This window comes from Petaurus breviceps, unplaced genomic scaffold, assembly GCF_028583685.1.
Source record: "Petaurus breviceps papuanus isolate PSGF00001 unplaced genomic scaffold, PetGlider_PUasm1.0 248411, whole genome shotgun sequence".
In the NCBI taxonomy this organism is placed as follows: Eukaryota; Metazoa; Chordata; class Mammalia; order Diprotodontia; family Petauridae; genus Petaurus; species Petaurus breviceps.
In genome coordinates, this window is record NW_027185950.1 from 1 (window position 1) to 17,929 (window position 17,929).

The following is a 17,929-nucleotide window of genomic DNA, read 5'->3' on the forward strand; positions in this document are numbered from 1 at the left end:
AGCTGTGCTTTTAGGCGGAAGGCCTTCCCACATTCAATACATTCATGGGGTTTCTCACCAGTATGAATTCTCTGGTGCTCAGTAAGAGTTGTACTCAGGCAGAAGGCCCTCCCACATTCATTACATTCATAAGGTTTCTCACCAGTATGAATTCTCTGATGCTCAGTGAGGTTTGAACGCCTGCAGAAGGCCTTGCCACATTCACTACATTGATAAGGTTTCTCACCACTATGAATTTTCTGATGTTCATTAAGCTGTCCTTTTTGACGGAAAGCCTTACCACATTCATTACATTCAAATGGTTTCTCACCTGTGTGAATAGACTGATGTTGATTAAGCTGTGCTTTAAGTCTAAAGGCCTTCCTACATATATTACATTCATAAGGTTTCTCACCAGTATGAATTCTCTGATGTTTAGTAAGAGCTGCACTCAGGCAGAAGGCCCTGCCACATTCATTACATTCATAAGGTTTCTCACCAGTATGGATTCTTTGATGTTCTGTGAGGTTTGAACGCCTGCAAAAGGCCTTCCCACATTCACTGCATTTATAAGGTTTCTCACCAGTATGAATTTTTTGATGTTCATTAAGTTGTCCTTTTAGTCGAAAGGCCTTTTCACAATCGTTACATTTATATGGTTTCTCACCAGTATGAATCGTCTGATGCTGATTTAGTTGGGCCTTTAGTCGAAAGGTCTTCCCACATATATTACACTGATAAGGTTTCTCACCAGTAAGAATATTCTGATATCCAGGAATTTCCATCCTTAGGCAAAAGGTGGTCCCACATTTATTAGTTTCATAAGGTTTCTGTTCAGTATAAATTTTCTCATGAAGGGTAAATCCTTCCCTTGGATTAGTCTTCTTATATTCATCAGAATCATAAAGCCTCTCTCCCATACATATTCCAGCACTGTCAATAAAGGTTGGATTATACATAAGGCATTTCCTATATTTAGATGTTTTATTTGAGCATTTACTACTATATCTTCTATCAGCATGCAGTCTAAAGAACTCTCCATGTGTGTCACATGTACTTAGACTCTTTCCTACAATCTGTTGTGGGAAAAGAATTGGTGCTAGATTGAAGCTTTTGCAATAACTATTATTTTCATGGACTCCAGATTTATTGGGATGTTTCTTTTGGGTGATTCTGACTTCCCAAAAATGTTCCTCTTCATTCCTCAGACGATTTTCTAACTTGGCATTGCATTCCAAAGATTCTCCCAATGAGGAAGTAAGGAGACCGTCCCTCTTGAGTATTTCCTGGGATGATTCTATCATTGAAATATTTAGCTTTGAAGTAGACTCCATGGATTCATACTTAGTTTCCCAATCTGAAAGAAATAAAAATTTTAAATAACGACTGCTGCTGCTGCATACATGGTGTCTATAGTACTACCTCTGAATAAATGAAGAAATATTATTCTCAAGTCATGTTTTCCTGCAAAATGTGCTCAAGTTCTTATTAAATAAAGAATCCCTCCCTCTAATAGTTTCTGCTCCTGGGTGGATCCAACACCAGAAGCCATATGCATTTACTTTGAGGTCCTTCTTCTGATCTAGTGCAAACTACTGACTGACTTTTCCATTTTAAAAACCAGTTCCAGTTTTCATAATGATGACATTCATCAAGTAAAATCTCTCTAAACCTATTTCCTAGCAAACTACACACTCTGATTTCTTTCTTTCGTAGCAATTTGGATAAAATAATGCAATCCCCCCCAGTAGTTTGTGATCCCACACTAGCGTGCCATGTGCATTTCCTTCTAAGGCTTCCTAAATGAGTGCATGTCACTGATCTACTTTTCTTTTCTAAACTACTACCATATAATTTTTATAACTGTTTTCAAACATAATTTTAATATCATCTGATGCTAGCCAACTTTTGCTCCTTATCTTTATGGATGAATACCATTGATATTCTTAATCTCAAAGCTTTTCATATGAATTACATTGTTTTACCTATTTCATAAAGAATTGCCTTTTTAATTAGACTGGTACCGCATGATACCTTCAGATTAATTTGGTGGTACTATCATGTTCATTTGGGGTATAATCTCTCCATGAACACTGAATTTCTGTCCACTCATTAGACTTTCTTTTCTTTCTTTGAAAATAACTTAGTTGGGGTGGCCAGGTAGCACAGCAAGTAAGAGCACCGGCTCCAGTGTCAGAACGACCTGGAGATCGAATCCCAGGCTCAGACACTTAGCACCCATCCAGAAACACCTGGTCGTGTAACCTTGAGCAAGTTACTTAACCCCAATTGGTTAGGGGCGGCCAGGTGGCTCAGCGAGTAAGAGCACCGGCTCCAGTGTCAGGATGACCTGGATCAAATCCAGCCTCAGATACTCAGTACCACACCCAGAAATAACTGGCCGTGTAACCTTGAGCAAGTTACTTAACCCCAATTGCTTTAAAAAAAAAAAAATAAAATAACTTAGTTTATATATTATCTTCCCCAATATAATGGAGACTCATCAAGGACAAGGTAGCATTTTGTTTTTAGTTTCCATATCCCCTGTGCTTACCATGGTGCCTGGAACACAGTTGGTAGACTATAATATTCAGTGACTTCAATGTCAAGGTGGGATCAGGAGAGGAAGGGGAAAAATATTTTTTAAAATATAGTTCAGGAAGAAACAAGGGAGGCCAAAGGGTTGTACATGACACAGTGAGACAACTCTACATCAGAAATACTTTCTTTGAAAAGAGTCACAGGTACTGAATATGGGTACTCAATACTATCCCCAAACTGGTTTGGGTTCTCCTTTAGCTTCTGGAGAATTACTCCTTACTGACATGAGAATTACAGCTAGAGCAGTGTTGACTGGGCAATTAGACCACCAAATATTCAGAATACTCAAAAGAAATGTAAACTATTTACAAGTATACGAAGAATATCCCATATCCTTAAGTTAAGATAATTATAAATTAAAACAACCCTGAAGACTTTCCTCACATCCAGCAAATTAGAAAGATGATACAAAATGAAAGTCATTATTACAGGAAGAACTCCTGGGACATACTAATATGATAATCTGGGAGGAATTCTGAATTGGTTCAAATAATCTGAAAAACAGTCTGGAATTACATGAGAGAAGTTCATAAAGTATATATAACCAAAAATTGCACCACTAAATACAAAATTAAATAAGTAAAAAACATGATTGAAAAGTCTCATATGAATGCCAATTCTCAAAATAGTTGTGAAATGTTCCCTCAATACCAGCAAAATAGGTTATTTTCTAGGAGGAAAATGTCATGTATACAATCAGCTAATCAGAGTACACTTAATGCTTCCTCTGTGCCAGGGGCAGTGCTGGGTGTCACAAACACAAATACCACCATCATTCCACAAGAAAACAAAAGAACATGCAAACTCTTCCATGTAACTCTCCAATGAACAAGTCAAAAACACAAGACAATAACCAGCATATGACAAATTTCTGGAAAAGCATCTAAAGAGACATTTTATTCAAGCCTTTTGCATTTCCACGACCACCATTCTGTTCTCCTTTTTTCAAATAGAACCCTCATTTGGGAACAAGTTGAATAGCATGGGAACAATATCTGTTCTGAAGCTCATATGACAAGGCTCATCCTCTCTCTTAACAGGTCCCCCATCTCCCATTCTAAGGGCGAGTAGTATGTTTAAAAAGCTTACGTCTTTGTCTAAGATTTCCCACACTGATTGATTTCTGGATGAGGAAATAGAAAAGGGGTGAAACCTTGGTCCCAATTCAATAGCTATTAAATACAAGCAAATAGTAATAATAATTTCTCTCAGTAGGGGTCTTGCCAGGTCATTTCCAGGATCTGTGGTGGTTTTTCAGTGATTCGTGGTTTGACTTCCTTTGAGGGACCCTCCATTCACATGGTTGCATATGTGGCATAGAATGTTCTCTCTCTGTTCCTTCTTTCATTCAGCTTCACTGCCTACAAGTCTTCCCAGGTTTTTCTAAATTTCTTAATATTCATTTCTTACAACAAAAAAGTCTCCCACTATATTTATATCCCTTAGCTGTATAGGATATTTTTAAATCATTGGGCATTCACTTTATTTATTAAATTGAGGGGCACCCACTTTGCTACCTTTTCCTGTGAGAAAGGGGCCAGCCAACTCCAGAAATTGCCAACCATCAATCACTGGGGAGGCAAACCACCATCACTACCTTCATCACTATCTCCCCTCAGATCCTGATAGTGATAGCCGAGGAAGGTGGACCCAAGAACCTTGGGAATAGCAATGCTTCCAGCCCAATGCCCACAACCATCATCCTGGAAATAACCCCAGGGGGAGATGTTAGCTGGTCACTGTTCCTGCAGGGGCTAAAGCCACAACTGTTAAAGATCCAGAAAGAAGACTCTTGTCACCAAGGGCCTTGGAAAGGTGTAATAAGAATGTAAATTTTAAAGATCTTCCCTGCCCCTAGGCTAATGTGCACCTGAAGCCTGGGGTGGGGGGAGGCTTGTTTTTCAGTAGATACTTTTTGATTGGCCAGTGGGTCAATAAGGTTGTTACATTCTCTGAGCCAGGAGAAGGCTATATAAGCCCTGATGTGTAGCTTTGTTTTGGGACTCACTTTGAGAAGTGTTCTGTGATTTGATCTGAATTCTGGGAAGCCGTTGTTGAGAGTCCCCCGGCTTTGAAAAACCCAGAATGTGGAAACCCAGATGTTGACTGGGTATGGATGTAATGGTTGGACAGTTTGGAAATCTGTCTACTTGATGTTTCTGTCTTGATAATTATGCCTGTGTACTTTGAGGTTCAGGGTGCTGACCTTTTCTCCTGAACAAGGTAAACGATATATGTCTGACTGATTAAAGGAAGCTTGTTAACCCATTTTGAGTTGCTTTCCTTTAACAAAGCAGATCCAAGAACCTGTGGTAGCAGCAAACCCTGAGGACGCGCTTGGGGTGCTTACTGCTACAAAAGGGTATCAAATGGTTCAGTGTTACAAACATATTTGACTTCAGCAGTGGAAATGACATTAAAGAAGAGGCATGATCATGTGCCTTGCTGCTATACCTTAAGGACCTTTCCCTGACTTGTAACTGAAACCTTCCCTATATGTTGATTCTCCCATTGGAACGTGAGTTCCTGGAGAACAGGGGCTGTCTGACTTGTCTGTCTGTGTGTCCAGCACTTAGCACTGTTTTTACCACATAGTAAGCACTTAAATGCTTTTTAAAACTCTCCAAAAGTGCTACACATCCTTCTACATTTCCTCAAGGCATATGCTCAGCAGTAAGAGCACTGTGTCCAGAGATAGGTTAGGAGTGTTGTTCACTTAACTCCCAAATGAAGTCAGTAATCTTTGGGCCACTTCCTGGCACCAGTAACAGTGAGTCAGTGTGCCTGTCTTCCAACACCAGCCACTCCTCAATGACTGTTCCTATTTCTTGTCTCTTTGTCAGTTTTCATGGTATAAAGTGAAACTGCTGGGGGGAGGGGTAGGTTCTTGGTTTTTGAAAATTGTTTAATTATATTCTTGTAAAGAAAAATTTAATTAAAATTTCCAAAAAAATTGTAAACAAAAAACATCAGAAGGGAATAGGGTAGCAAAAGACCATTTCTTTCTCTTTTTTCTGCATGTGAAATAATATCCTTTAAAAAGTTTAAAAAGTGAGGTGAAGCAGGAAAGGCTGCTATTCTTGGGGCAATGCAAAAAGAAAATCTGCCCTTTCTAGGACCCTTCTTTCTCTATCCTGGGAGGGACATTCAAGTGGATCCATATCTGGGTATTGACTTGTTCAAGGGAAAATAAAGTTTGATAAATGAGCTCATGACAAGTAGGTTGAGCTTGGATCCACAGTCCCAGGGAGCTAAAAAAGAGTCTCTCTGTTCAACATTTTACAAGAGATTCTTACCAAAGGAACCAACTGACAGGCAGAATAAAGATGGCAGAACAGAGGCAGCAACCCTGCCAAGCTCTCCCGACATTTCCTAACAAACCACTTTCAATTAACACCAGAAATTGAATTCTGGAGAGGCACAGCCAACAAAATTCCAGGGTGAGCCATTTTCCTAGTCCACAACAAGTTGGCAGTTCAGAAACAAGAGATTTGTGACACTGGGATGGGAAAGCATCATGACAACAACACTAACTGTGGGCTTCAGAGGTGGCAGGGACAGCAGAAGCAGCCTTGGGACCTCTCAGCCCAGAGACAGTAAAAGGGGTTGGATGACTGGTCAGAAAGGGACACAGGGGAAACCTGTGCCAGCACTGGGAAGAGGCAAGGTGCTGTTTGGCAACTTTATTATCCATACCCACTTCCGAGTCACAGCTCCCGAGCAGTGAGGAGCACTTGTGGCTGCAGGGGATCAGGGACCCTCCCTGGGTAAGAACTGGAGTGCAGACCAGAAGAGCAGTGACCACACATCTCTCAGGATTACACCACCTTAGAAGCACCAAAAACTTTTACATATCCAGAACTAACTCTGAAAAAGTCTGAAGCTAAAAAAATAAACCAATTCACTTTGGGGTGGCTAGGTGGCACAGGGAGTGCACACTGGCCCCGGAGTCAGGAGAACCCGAGTTTGGTTCCAGCCTTAGACACTTAACTTCCACACAAAAAAACTAGCCATGTAACCTTGGGCAAGTTACTTAATCCCAATCACCCCCCAAAAGGCAAAAAAAAAAAAAAAAAAAAAAAAAAAAGGAAAAGAAAAGAAAAAGTCTGAAGTTTGGGATAGTGTCCTCTCTGTCCCTGGTGATCAAAGCCCAACTTTAACATAAACTTTAAAAAAAATTGGGAAGGCAGTTATAAGCAAAACTTCAAAGAAAAATGCAAATTGGAAAAAAAAACAACAAGAATTTCTGGAAAAAGATAAAGATAGAGCAAAAAATTATTTGAAAAATTAAATAAAAGTTGGAGGGAAAAAGTGTAAAGAAAATGATACAAAAAATTATGAAAAGAAAATTAATAACTTGGCACAAAAAAACCACTAAAGAATATAACACCTTAAAAACAAAATTGGCCAAATGATAAAACAGGTACAAAAATTCACTGCTGAAAAAAAGTCCTTAAAAAGTAGAATTGAATCAAAAAAGGTGTAAAAACAAGTGACTGGAGAAAATGATTTAAAAATCAGAATCGGACAAGTGGAAGCTGACTCCATGAGATACCAAGAAAGAGTAAAGAAAAAACACAAGAAAATGTGAAATATCCCACGACCTGGGAAGCAGGTGGAGGAGGGATACTGGGAGAGTTAATTATTGGATTACCTCAAAGCCAGGATGACATCATAGCTCAAGAAAGGAAAAACGGCCCCAACATCTTAGAATCATAGAGTTGAAATGAAAAGAATCCACCAATCACCTCCTGAGAAAGATCCCTAAATGAAAACTCTCAGGAACATTATACTTGGATTCCAAAATTTCTAGGTCACGGAGAAAATACTAAAACCAGCCAAAAAGACCATGGAGTCACACTCAGGATCATATAAGATTTAGTAGCGACCACTTTAAAAGAGTAGACAGGGGCAGCCAGGTGGCTCAGCAAGTAAGAGCACCAGCTCCAGTGTCGGGATGACCTGCATCGAATCCCGGGCTCAGATACCTAGCACCACACCCAGAAATAACTGGCCGTGTAACCTTGAGCAAGTTACTTAACCCTGATTGCTTTAAAAAAAAAAAAGAGTAGAGGTTTTGAAATATCATATTCCAGAAGGCAAAGGAGATAGAGCTAAAACCAAGAATAATTTACCAGAGAAAAACTAGGTATAATTCTATAGGACTGAAAAATGGACACCTGATGAAATCAAGGCATTTCAAGTACTCCTGATGAAAAGACCAGAGCTGAATAGAAAATTTGACATTCAAATAGAAGACTTGAGAGAAGAAAAACAGGTAAACATAAAAGAGAAATCATAAGGGACTTCATAGGATTAAAATGTGTGCATTCTAATATACAAAGATGCTACAGAAGTAAGAACTTTATCATTATTAGGCCAGTCATAATGAGTCTACATAGACCGTTTGAGGCAATTTGGTTGGGATGATCTCAAAAATAAAAATGGAAGGGTGTGGAAGAGGGATGTACTAGGAGAAGAAGGAAGGGAGAGGAAAAAGGGGAAAATTATTTCACATAAAAGAAACACACAAGAGAGAGCTTTTACAGTGAATAAAGTGGGGTGGGGATGGAAGAATGGTGCCAAAGCTTGAACTTTGAAAAGCTCTCATCTGAACTGGTTCAAAGAGGGAAGAATATACATACACACTCATTTGCAGATTAAGGTAGGCAGCGGTAAGAAGTAAAACATACTCTGAGGAGGGAGAGGGTAAAAAAAGAGAGGATAAACAGAAGAAAAAAGAATTAAGGGAAATACATAGTAATTATACCTGTGAATGGGAAGAACTCACCAATAAAACAGAAGCAGATAGGATTAGAAACTAAAATCCAATAATATGTTGTTTACAAGAAATAAATTTCAAACAGAAAGACACACAGTTAAAATAAGGAGTTGGAGTAGAATTTATTATAACTCAGCCCAAGTATAAAAGGCAGGGGTAGCAATCCTGATCTCAGACAAAACAAAACAGACCTACTTAAAGGAGATAATCAAGGAAACTACATTTTGGTAAAAGGAACCATAGACAATGAGATACTATCAACACTAAACACATGCACCAAATAGCAGACCATCAAAATTCTTAAAGGAAAAGGTAAATGGCTTACAGGAGGAAATAGTAAAACTATGTAAGTGGGGGACCTCAACTTTTCCCTCTCAGAACTAAATGAATCTAACTATAATAAGATAGAAGTTAAGGCGATGAACAGAATTTTAGAAAAGTTAGATATGATAAATCTTTGAAGGAAACTGAATGGGAACATGAAGTCTATCTTTTTCTCAGCTGTACATGGTACCTTCACAACAACTATGTATTAGATCATGCAACCTTACAAACAAATGCAGAAAAGCAGAAATATTAAATGTACAATTTTTAGACCATAATGCATTAAGAATTATGTTCAATAAGTGGTCTTGGAAATACAGATTAAAAATTAATTGTACAGTAAATAATCTAATGCTAAAGAATGAATGGATCAAAGAATAAATACTAGAAATAATTAATTTCATTAAAGATCGTAACAATGAGACAACACACCCAACATTTGTAGGCTGGAGTCAAAGCAGTACTCGGGAAAATGTATATCTAGAAATGTTTATATCAATAAAAAAAGCAAAAATCAATGAATTGGTCATGAAACTAAGAATATTCAACCCTATATTAGAAAAAGAAATTGACCAACAAATAAAGGAGCTCCCTAAGAAAAATCCCCAGGATAAGATGGATTTATAAGTGAATTCTACCAAATTTTAAAGAATAATCAATTCCAATACCATATGTAAACCATTTGCAAAAATAAGGGAATCCTACCAAATTCCTTCTGTGACCCAAATATGGTTTTGATATCTGAATCAGGAAGAGCAAAAAAAGATAAAGAAAACTATGGACTGATTTCCTTAATGAAAATAAATGCAAAACTTCTAAATAAAACAATAGCAAAGACATTATAGTAATACATCACATGGATAATATACTATGAACAGGTGGGATTTATACCATGAATGAAGAGCTGGTTTAATATTTAATATAAGCATAACTGATCATATAAATTATCAAAAGAACAAAAACTATTTGATCATATCAATACATGCAGAAAAGACTTTTGCCAAAATACAACATTCATTCCTATTAAAAACACAAAAACACACAGGAATGAATGGAGCTTTTCTTTTTTTATTTAGTATTTTATTTTTCCACAGTTACATGTAAAAACAATTAGTTTTTTAAAATTTTCAATTCCAAATTCTATCCCTCCCTCTTGTCCCTCCACTCCTTGAGAAAGCAATACATTTTAAAGAGATTATACATGTGCAGTCATGCAAAATATATTTTCATATTAGTCATGTTGTAAAAGAAAACACAGGTCAAAAAAAATAAAGAATGTTTAAAAAGAGCTTTGACCTGCATTCAAAATTCACTAGTTCTTTCTCTGGAGATGGATGGCATTTTTCATTGTTAAGTCTTTACGTATTGTCTTGGATGACTGTATTGCTGAAAATAGCTAAGTCATTCATAGTTGATCATCATACAGTATTGCTTTTACTGTATACAATGTTCTCCTGGTTCTGCTCATTTCCCTTCACATCAGTTCATGTAAGTCTTTCCAGGTTCTTCTGAAAGCATTCTGCTTGTCATTTCTTATAGTATTCTATCACAGCTTGTTCAGCCTTTTCCCAACTGATGGGCATCCCCTCAATTTCCCATTCTTGGCCACCACATAAAGAGCTGCTATAAATATTTTTGTATGTATAGGTCCTTTTCTTTTTTAATCTTTTAGGTCTACAAAGCTAGTAATGGTGTTTTTCTGGATCAAAGGGTAGACATGGTTTTAAAGACCTTTGGGCATAGTTCCAAATTGCTCTCCAGAATGGTTGAATCAGTTCATAACTCCATCAACAAAGCATGAGTGTCCTACTTTCCCCATACCCCCTCCAAAATCTGATTTTCCTTTTCTGCTGTATTAGCCAATCTGATAGGTATGGGGTCCCCCACAGTTGTTTCAATTTGCATTTCTCTAATCAATAATGCTTTGGAGCATTTTCTCATATGAGTACAGACAGTTTTGATTTCTCCTCCTAAAAAGTATCTGTTCATTTCCTTTGATCATTTATCAATGACTCACATTTTTATAAATTTGACTCAGCTCTCTATCTAGTTGAGAAATCAGGCCTTTATCAGGGAAACCTGCTATAAAAAAGTTTTCACAGTTATGATTAGTGTATTTCCCTCCATCCTTTTCCCCCATTTATCCTATTCTCTCCTTTCACCTTGTTCATATTCAAAACTGTTTTGCTTCTGACTACTGCTCCCCGCCATGTGTTCTCCCTTCTATCAGGCTCCCCCTCCCTCTTCTCCTCCTATTTTCCTGTACAGTAAGATCAATTTCTAAACCCAACTAAGTGTTTATGTTATTCCTTCTTTGAGACAATTTTGATGAGACTAAAGTTCAAGCACTGCTCACCATCCACTCCATCTTTCCTTCCCCAGTAAAAGCTCTTCCTTTCATGCCTCTTTTACATGAGATCATTTTCCCCATTCTACCTCTCTCTTCTCCCTTCTACCAGTGGAGCCTTCTTTCTCAACACTTAATTTTATTTTTGGAAATCATGCCATCATACTCAATTCACCCCATGTTCTCTGTCTGTGTAGACTCCTTCTAACCGACTTAATGACAATAAAGACCGTAGGAGTTAGGAAGATCTTCCCATGATAGAATGTAAACAGCTTAACATTGTTAAATCCCTTATTATTTTTCTTTCCTATTTACCTATTTATGCTTGCCTTGAGTCATGTATTTTTAAATCAAAATTCCTATTCAGTTCTGGTCTTAAAATAAATGCTTGACAGTCCTCTATTTCACTAAATATCCACGTTTCCCCTGAAGGATTATACTCAGTTTTGCTAGTTAGAATTACAACCCAGAATTACCTAACATTTTTGCCCTCTGGAATATCATATTCAAAGCCCTCTGATCCTTTAACATATAAGGTGCTAAATCTTATGTTATCCTGACTGCTGCTCCATATTTGATATTTGATGTTTCCTTTTTTGTGTGATTTAACTCCTTTTACCAACCCATTGTTCTAGTCACAATGAGTTCACCCAGAACACAAACAACATTGTCATAACTCTGCTAGGAAGTGGGTCAGGGAATGTCATGTTGCTCATCCAGGATGTGGCTGTTTTAGTTTAGTTGTTTGCTTAATTTTAACAAAATAACTGCTTTTGTTTCTTTAAATAGGTCATTAAGGTATCAATAGGCACAAAATACCACAGACATGTATGTGAGAATCTAAATGTAAAGAGGTCCAGCTTCTTGAGGAGTTAACATGCATCCACTGAACTTTGGGCTGAAGACATTTAGCAGTTTGATACCTTTTGAAAACAGCTGCACAATCCTGAAAGCTTTATCTATAGAGAAAACTTGTATTTCTTAAACAACAAAAATGCAGGTTTTATAAGTTGCCCCATGAAAAAAAGCTGCATAGACAGCATCAGACTGGTTGACCATTTCTTAGCTACGCTCAAACACTTCTGTTTAGCATCCCATTGTATCCTTCTGACAAATATTGCCGTACTGTTAAGAGATTTTCATGAGTAAAGAATGAAATATACCATGTTCCTGGTGGGTTGACAATTCTAATCCTGCCACACAGAAAACCCTTGAACAGTCTTCAAAAGCATAAAAAGAGGCTCTATACTCTCAGGGGGTAAGCAGAGGTCTTAACACCTGATGGTAGACTTAACTAACTACCAAATAAACCTAAAACAAGGATGTGACCATGTCTACTCCTTGCCTCCTCCCTCACCTCAAAATTCCATGGTGATTCTTGGGTATAATACAGAGCCCTCAGACCAGAGCCTTCCACAGTCTGCTTCTCATTCATTTTTTTAACTTAATGAAGACTTTTTATCTTGATTTGTTTCTTTCTGGTTGCTTGCAGACTTTTTCTCCTTGACAAGGGAGCTATGGAATTCAACTATAATATTCTTTGGAGTTTCCATTTTGGGATCTCGTTCAGGAAATGATCAGTATATTCTTTCAATTTCTATTTTATCCTCTAGTTCTAGAATATTGGAGCAGTTTCCTTGATAATGTCTTAAAAGAGGATGTCTAGGCTCTGTTATTTACCATGGCTTTCAAGTAGTCTAATAATTCTTAAATTATTCTCAAATTAAATAATTATTAAAAATTCTTAAATTATCTCTCCTGGATCTGTTTTCTGTGTCAGTTATTTTTATAATGAGATATTTCACATTTTCTTCTATTTTCACATTCTTTTGATTTTTTTTATTGTTTCTTAATGTCTCATGGAGTCATTAGTTTCAACTTACCCAATTCTATTTTTTTTTGTTTTGCTTTTTTGGGGGGGTGAGGGGGAAAGGCAGGGCAATTGGGGTTAAGTGACTTGCCTAAGGTCACACGGCTAGTAAATATTAAGTGTCTGAATCCAGATTTGAACTCAGGTCCTCCTGACTCTGGGGTGGTGCTTTATTTACTAGGCCACCTAGCTGCCCCACCAATTCTAATTTTTAAGGAATTAATTTCTTCAGTGAGTTTTTGTACTTCCTTTTCCATTTGGCCAACTTGACTTCTTAAGGAATTCTTTTCTTCAGTGAATTTTTGTACCTCTTTTTCCATGGAGTCAATTCTGCTTTTTAAGGCATTTTTCTCTTCAGCAGATTTTTGTGCCTCTTTTACCATTTGGCCTATTCTGCTTTTTAAGGTGTCATTTTCTTCAGTATTATCTTTTGTGCTTCCTTTATCACACAGTTGACTCTTTTATTTTCATGATTTTCTTGTATCACTCATTTCTTTTCCCAATTTTTCTTCTGCCTCTCTTATTTGGATTTGGTAAGCCTTTTTGAGCTCTTCCAGGAATTCTTTCTGGGTCTGAGGACAATTCACATGTTTCTTTGACTCTGTTTTGATTTTGTTGTCTTCTAAGTTTGTTTTGATCTTCCCTGTCACCATACTAACTTCTATGGTCAGTTTCATTTTTTATTGTTTACTCATTTTTCCAGCTTATTTCTTGACTTTTAATTTCATGGCATGAAGGGGGACACCATCACAAGCTTCAGGTTTTTTGTGCAATTGTTTTCAGAGCTAATTCTAATAGGGCTCTAAGTTTTCAGTTCTTCCAAGGTGGTATGATCTAAGGAGAGGTGTGTTTACTACTCTCTTAGCCTGTGTTCTGGTCTCTAAGTGACTACAAGTTTTCCGCTTGGAAACTGTGACCAGGGTTACCACACCCGCACAGCTGAGGGCTCTGGGGTGCGAGTGATCCTCCTCACCCGAGAACTGAGACCCAGATCCCTGTATGGGCAATGCAGTAGAGTCCTGCACCCAGTGCTAGCACAAAGGACTTCTGAAACCTCCTTCTGACCAGTTGTCCAACCCCTTTACCATTGGTGGGAGGAAAGCTTTGGAAGCTGCTGCTGCTGTGGCTTATGAATAAGCTGCTAAGGCCTGCTGCTAGTTTCCCTGGCCTGCATGGGTGCAGCCTGCTCTGAACTGTACTCTATTATAACCCCAGTACAACAGACCTTTCCTGCCAACCTTCTAAGTTGTCTTGAGCTAGAAAATTGTTTCACCCCATCTTTCTGTGGGTTCTGCCAGCCTAGAATTTATTTTGATGCATTAAAGTTATTTGGAAGGGAATTTGGGAGAGCTCAGGCTCCCTTTTCTCTGCCATTATGGCCCTGTCTCCTTAAATGAAGTTTTTCTTAAAATAAGTAGTACCTATCCAAAACCAAGAGCAAGTATTATCTGTATTTGGGATAAATAGAAGCCTTCTCAATCAATCTTTAACACAGTAGCTATTAAAGTATGCATACTCTTTGACACAGTAATACCACTAATAAATCTATATCCCAAAGAGATCAAAGAAAAATGAAAAGGAACTATATATACGAAAATACAGAAGTTCCTTTTGTGGTGGCAAAGAATTGGAAATTGGGGGATGCCCATCGACTGGGGAATGGCTGAACAAGTTACCCTAAATATGCACCTCAGACCCTAAATTTGTGCCTCTGACTCTAATCCTAAATGCCTCCAACTCCAACTCTAACACAATTAGGCTATAAGAAATGATGAGAAAAAACGGGAAAGACTTATGTGAACTTATGCAACGTGGAGTGAGCAGAATCAGGAGAACATCATACACAGAAACAGCAATACTGTGTGATGATCAACTGTAAAAGACTCAGTTACTCTTAAGGAGACAATTCTGAAGGACCCCTGATGAAAAATGCTGTACACTTCCAAAAAGAGAACTGATGAACTCAGTGCATGTTCAAGTATAATTTTTACTGCATTTTTCTTTTTTTGCAAAATGGCTAATACAGAAATATGTTTTTCGTGACTTCACAAGTATAACTGATATTATATTGTTTATCTCCTCAATGCAGGGGAAGGGCAGAGGGGAGGAAAAGAATTTGAAACTCCAAATTTTTTAAATGTTAAAAAGGAAGAAATATAACCATAAAAAAGGACTAAATGAGCTATTGCTTACAATGATGGACTAGCCTGGTTGGGTTCACTCACCTGGATGGCTAAACCTCGGTAAGTCTGCCTCTGGAATCCATGGTGCTTCCCTTCGCTCCAACTGGTAGATGACATATGGTTTGGAAAATGCAAGTCCTGCTCAATGGAAATGGGACAGGGGTCAGGTTCAGAGAACCATATTCAAATTCAAGCCTAAAACCTGTTTCTCTGTAGATGGTAAAAAGGCCCAGGACCAAGACAAAACACCCTCTAAAGGACACGAGGTATGCCACTAAAAAGTACAAGGTTTAGATGACAAAGGCTGGAGAGGCTTTGGGGAAACCGCACATTGATGCACTGCTGATGAAACTATGGAATGTTTCTATCATTCTGGAGAGAATTTTGAATGATGCCTCCAATTTTGTAACACTCTGAGGACCTTTTAACCCAATGGTGCCAATACTGGACCGGTACCCCAAAGAGATACAAAGAGAAAAAGGAGTCCAACAAAAAGGATGAGGACGTAAGCATTTATATGGCGCCGTTGCTGTCACAGACACCCTGCTGAGCAATGAACAAATAGAATCTCATTTGACCAAAGAGAAAAACCTTTCTAATGCAAAGTGAACATTGTACACATAACAGCAAAGTTGTGACAGTGATTAGCAGTAAGAGACGTAGCTGCTCTATTCAATGCAATGATGCCAGACGATTCCAAATGACCCATGAGGAAATACTACCCACCACCAGGGAGAGAGAATGAATGAGAAGAATGTGCATTGAGGTATACTTTATTTTTCTTGCTTTCTTTCTTTTTTTTTTTTTTGGCAACATGGATAATATAGAAATATGTTTTGTATGGCTTCACATGTAAAACTGATGTCATATTGCTTACCTTCTCAGTGGGTAGAGGAGGGGCTGGAGAGAAGGATAGAATTTGGAACTCAAAAAAACTTAAATGGATTTTTAAATATTTTTTTTAAAAGAAAAAGAAACCATTGTTAAAGAGTTACCAAAAAAAGAAAACTTTTTGTTGATGAACAGGAAGCTTTTGTGTATCTGCTCCCTCTTAAACCCAAAAGGATTAGAAATGTCTGTTCTGCATTTCAAACATTAAGTGCTGAACATTTGAAACACCCAAAATCAAAAAATTACAGAATTCAAGCATTTCAAGGAACCTGAGCAGTCACTTATTCCAACCCCTATATTCTGGAATATTTACTGAAGCAAGAAACAAAGGCCCTCCAACAGAAAATATCTGAGGCCCGGGGGCAGCCGTCCTTACCCAGGTAGACCAGGTTACTATAGTTCTCCAGCATCACATCTCTGTAAAACTCCTTCTGAGAAGGGTCCAGGTGCACCCACTCCTCCTGGGTGAAGTCCACAGCTACATCTGTGAAGGTCACTGACCCCTGAAAAGGGAAATATACTTGAGGTTACCTAGGATCCACCCAGAAGCCAGTAAAAGATGCAAAGCTGGTAAACAAAGATGGCAATTTTGTTTCTCACTCATTAAACCGAATACTTTAAAAAATTAATTGTACATAACAGAAATTCAATCTCTTACATGATCCTTTTGTTTTTGTGTCCCAGGACAGTTTTACTTGCTGATTACTGTTTATAAAAATATGTGCATTTAAAATATCTCATCAACACTCTGCTCCCTTTTATCCCCCAGAACTCACTAAAACCTGGCTCCTGCGTGTCCCCAGTCAGGCTCTTCAAATACTCACCAGCCCTTGGTGCTGATGGCAAAGCTTAAATGGCCCTTGCCCGCCATGGCCACTTCAAGTCTCTCCTTCTGTAATGGGAATGGGAATTTGAAGATCTTCCCTGCCCCTTAATAGACCTGGGGGGGAAAAGGGGGGGGGGGTCTGAAGACCTCCCCTGCTGTGAAGATAACCTCTGCCCTGATTGGATCAGTGTAGTCACATGGAGCCTGTGGTGGGAGGAGTGTGCTGAGGGGAAGCAGAGCCCACAGGAAGCTGGTAGAGAGCTAGCCAGACAGCTGGGGACAGAGGAGCTCAGGCAAGGAGATGGAGAAGTTTGTGACTAAATATTGGTCTTATATTGGTTTGTGAGAAGGTTGAAGGATGCTGGGACTCTCAGAGTTATTATGGCTTCTGAATATCTTTGGTACAATGATGGAATCGGCTTACTGGTTTTGGGATTTGGTTTTCTGGTGTCTAAATAAATGCTTCAGTTCTATCCTCTATCTAGAGAGTTTGGCATATTTTGCTATCAAACATCATACAGTACTTACAGGCAGTCTTTATTGTCATTGTGGGCTTTATAAACATTGCACTGGTGCATGATCACTCAGCAAGTCTGCTTCTTGTGAGGTCTCCTCTACTCAACTTGATCACCCAATCCCACCCAGCTGGTGGCCATTATCTACCAAGCCCTATGTGAGCCGCACTGTGAGCACAGAGCTTCACTAACAATTTCCCTCTCCACCCCATCACACTACAGGCCAGGCCCAGCCAGGACTCCCCACACTGTTTCCTTCCCAACAGCCTGCTCAAGCAGCCACAGCTTCACTTCTGACTGATAGCAATGCTCCCCAACCTTCACCTGAGGAAGTACCCATGCCAGCCACACCTCTCCATCCTAGCTCTGCCACTACAGTCTTGTATCTGTCATATGATTCTCAGTGAAATTTTTAGGGAAAGCCGTAATGGGAATGGGAATTTGAAGATCTTCCCTGCCCCCAAAAGGCCAAATGTAATCACATGGAGCCTGTGATGGGAGGAGTTTGCTAAAGGGTGAAGCAGAGACCACAGGAAACTTGGAGGCAGAGCAGCTAGACTGTGGGAGACGGAGCACACCCAGTGAGACAGCTAGGCTTGTGAGTGTTTGCC

General features: G+C 38.7%; 1 protein-coding gene across 1 annotated transcript; it reads right to left on the reverse strand.

The window, feature by feature from the left end:
• Positions 1 to 4: 4 nt before the first annotated feature.
• LOC138167656 (zinc finger protein 570-like) lies at positions 5 to 16,738 on the reverse strand (the record flags this gene model as incomplete). The annotated part of the gene is made up of 3 exons (XM_069096589.1): positions 16,354 to 16,738; positions 15,129 to 15,224; positions 5 to 1,336 (listed from the first exon to the last, which is right to left on the reverse strand). Coding segments are annotated over exons 1-3 (1,462 nt in total), but the record flags the coding sequence as incomplete, so codon positions are not given.
• Positions 16,739 to 17,929: the final 1,191 nt, after the last annotated feature.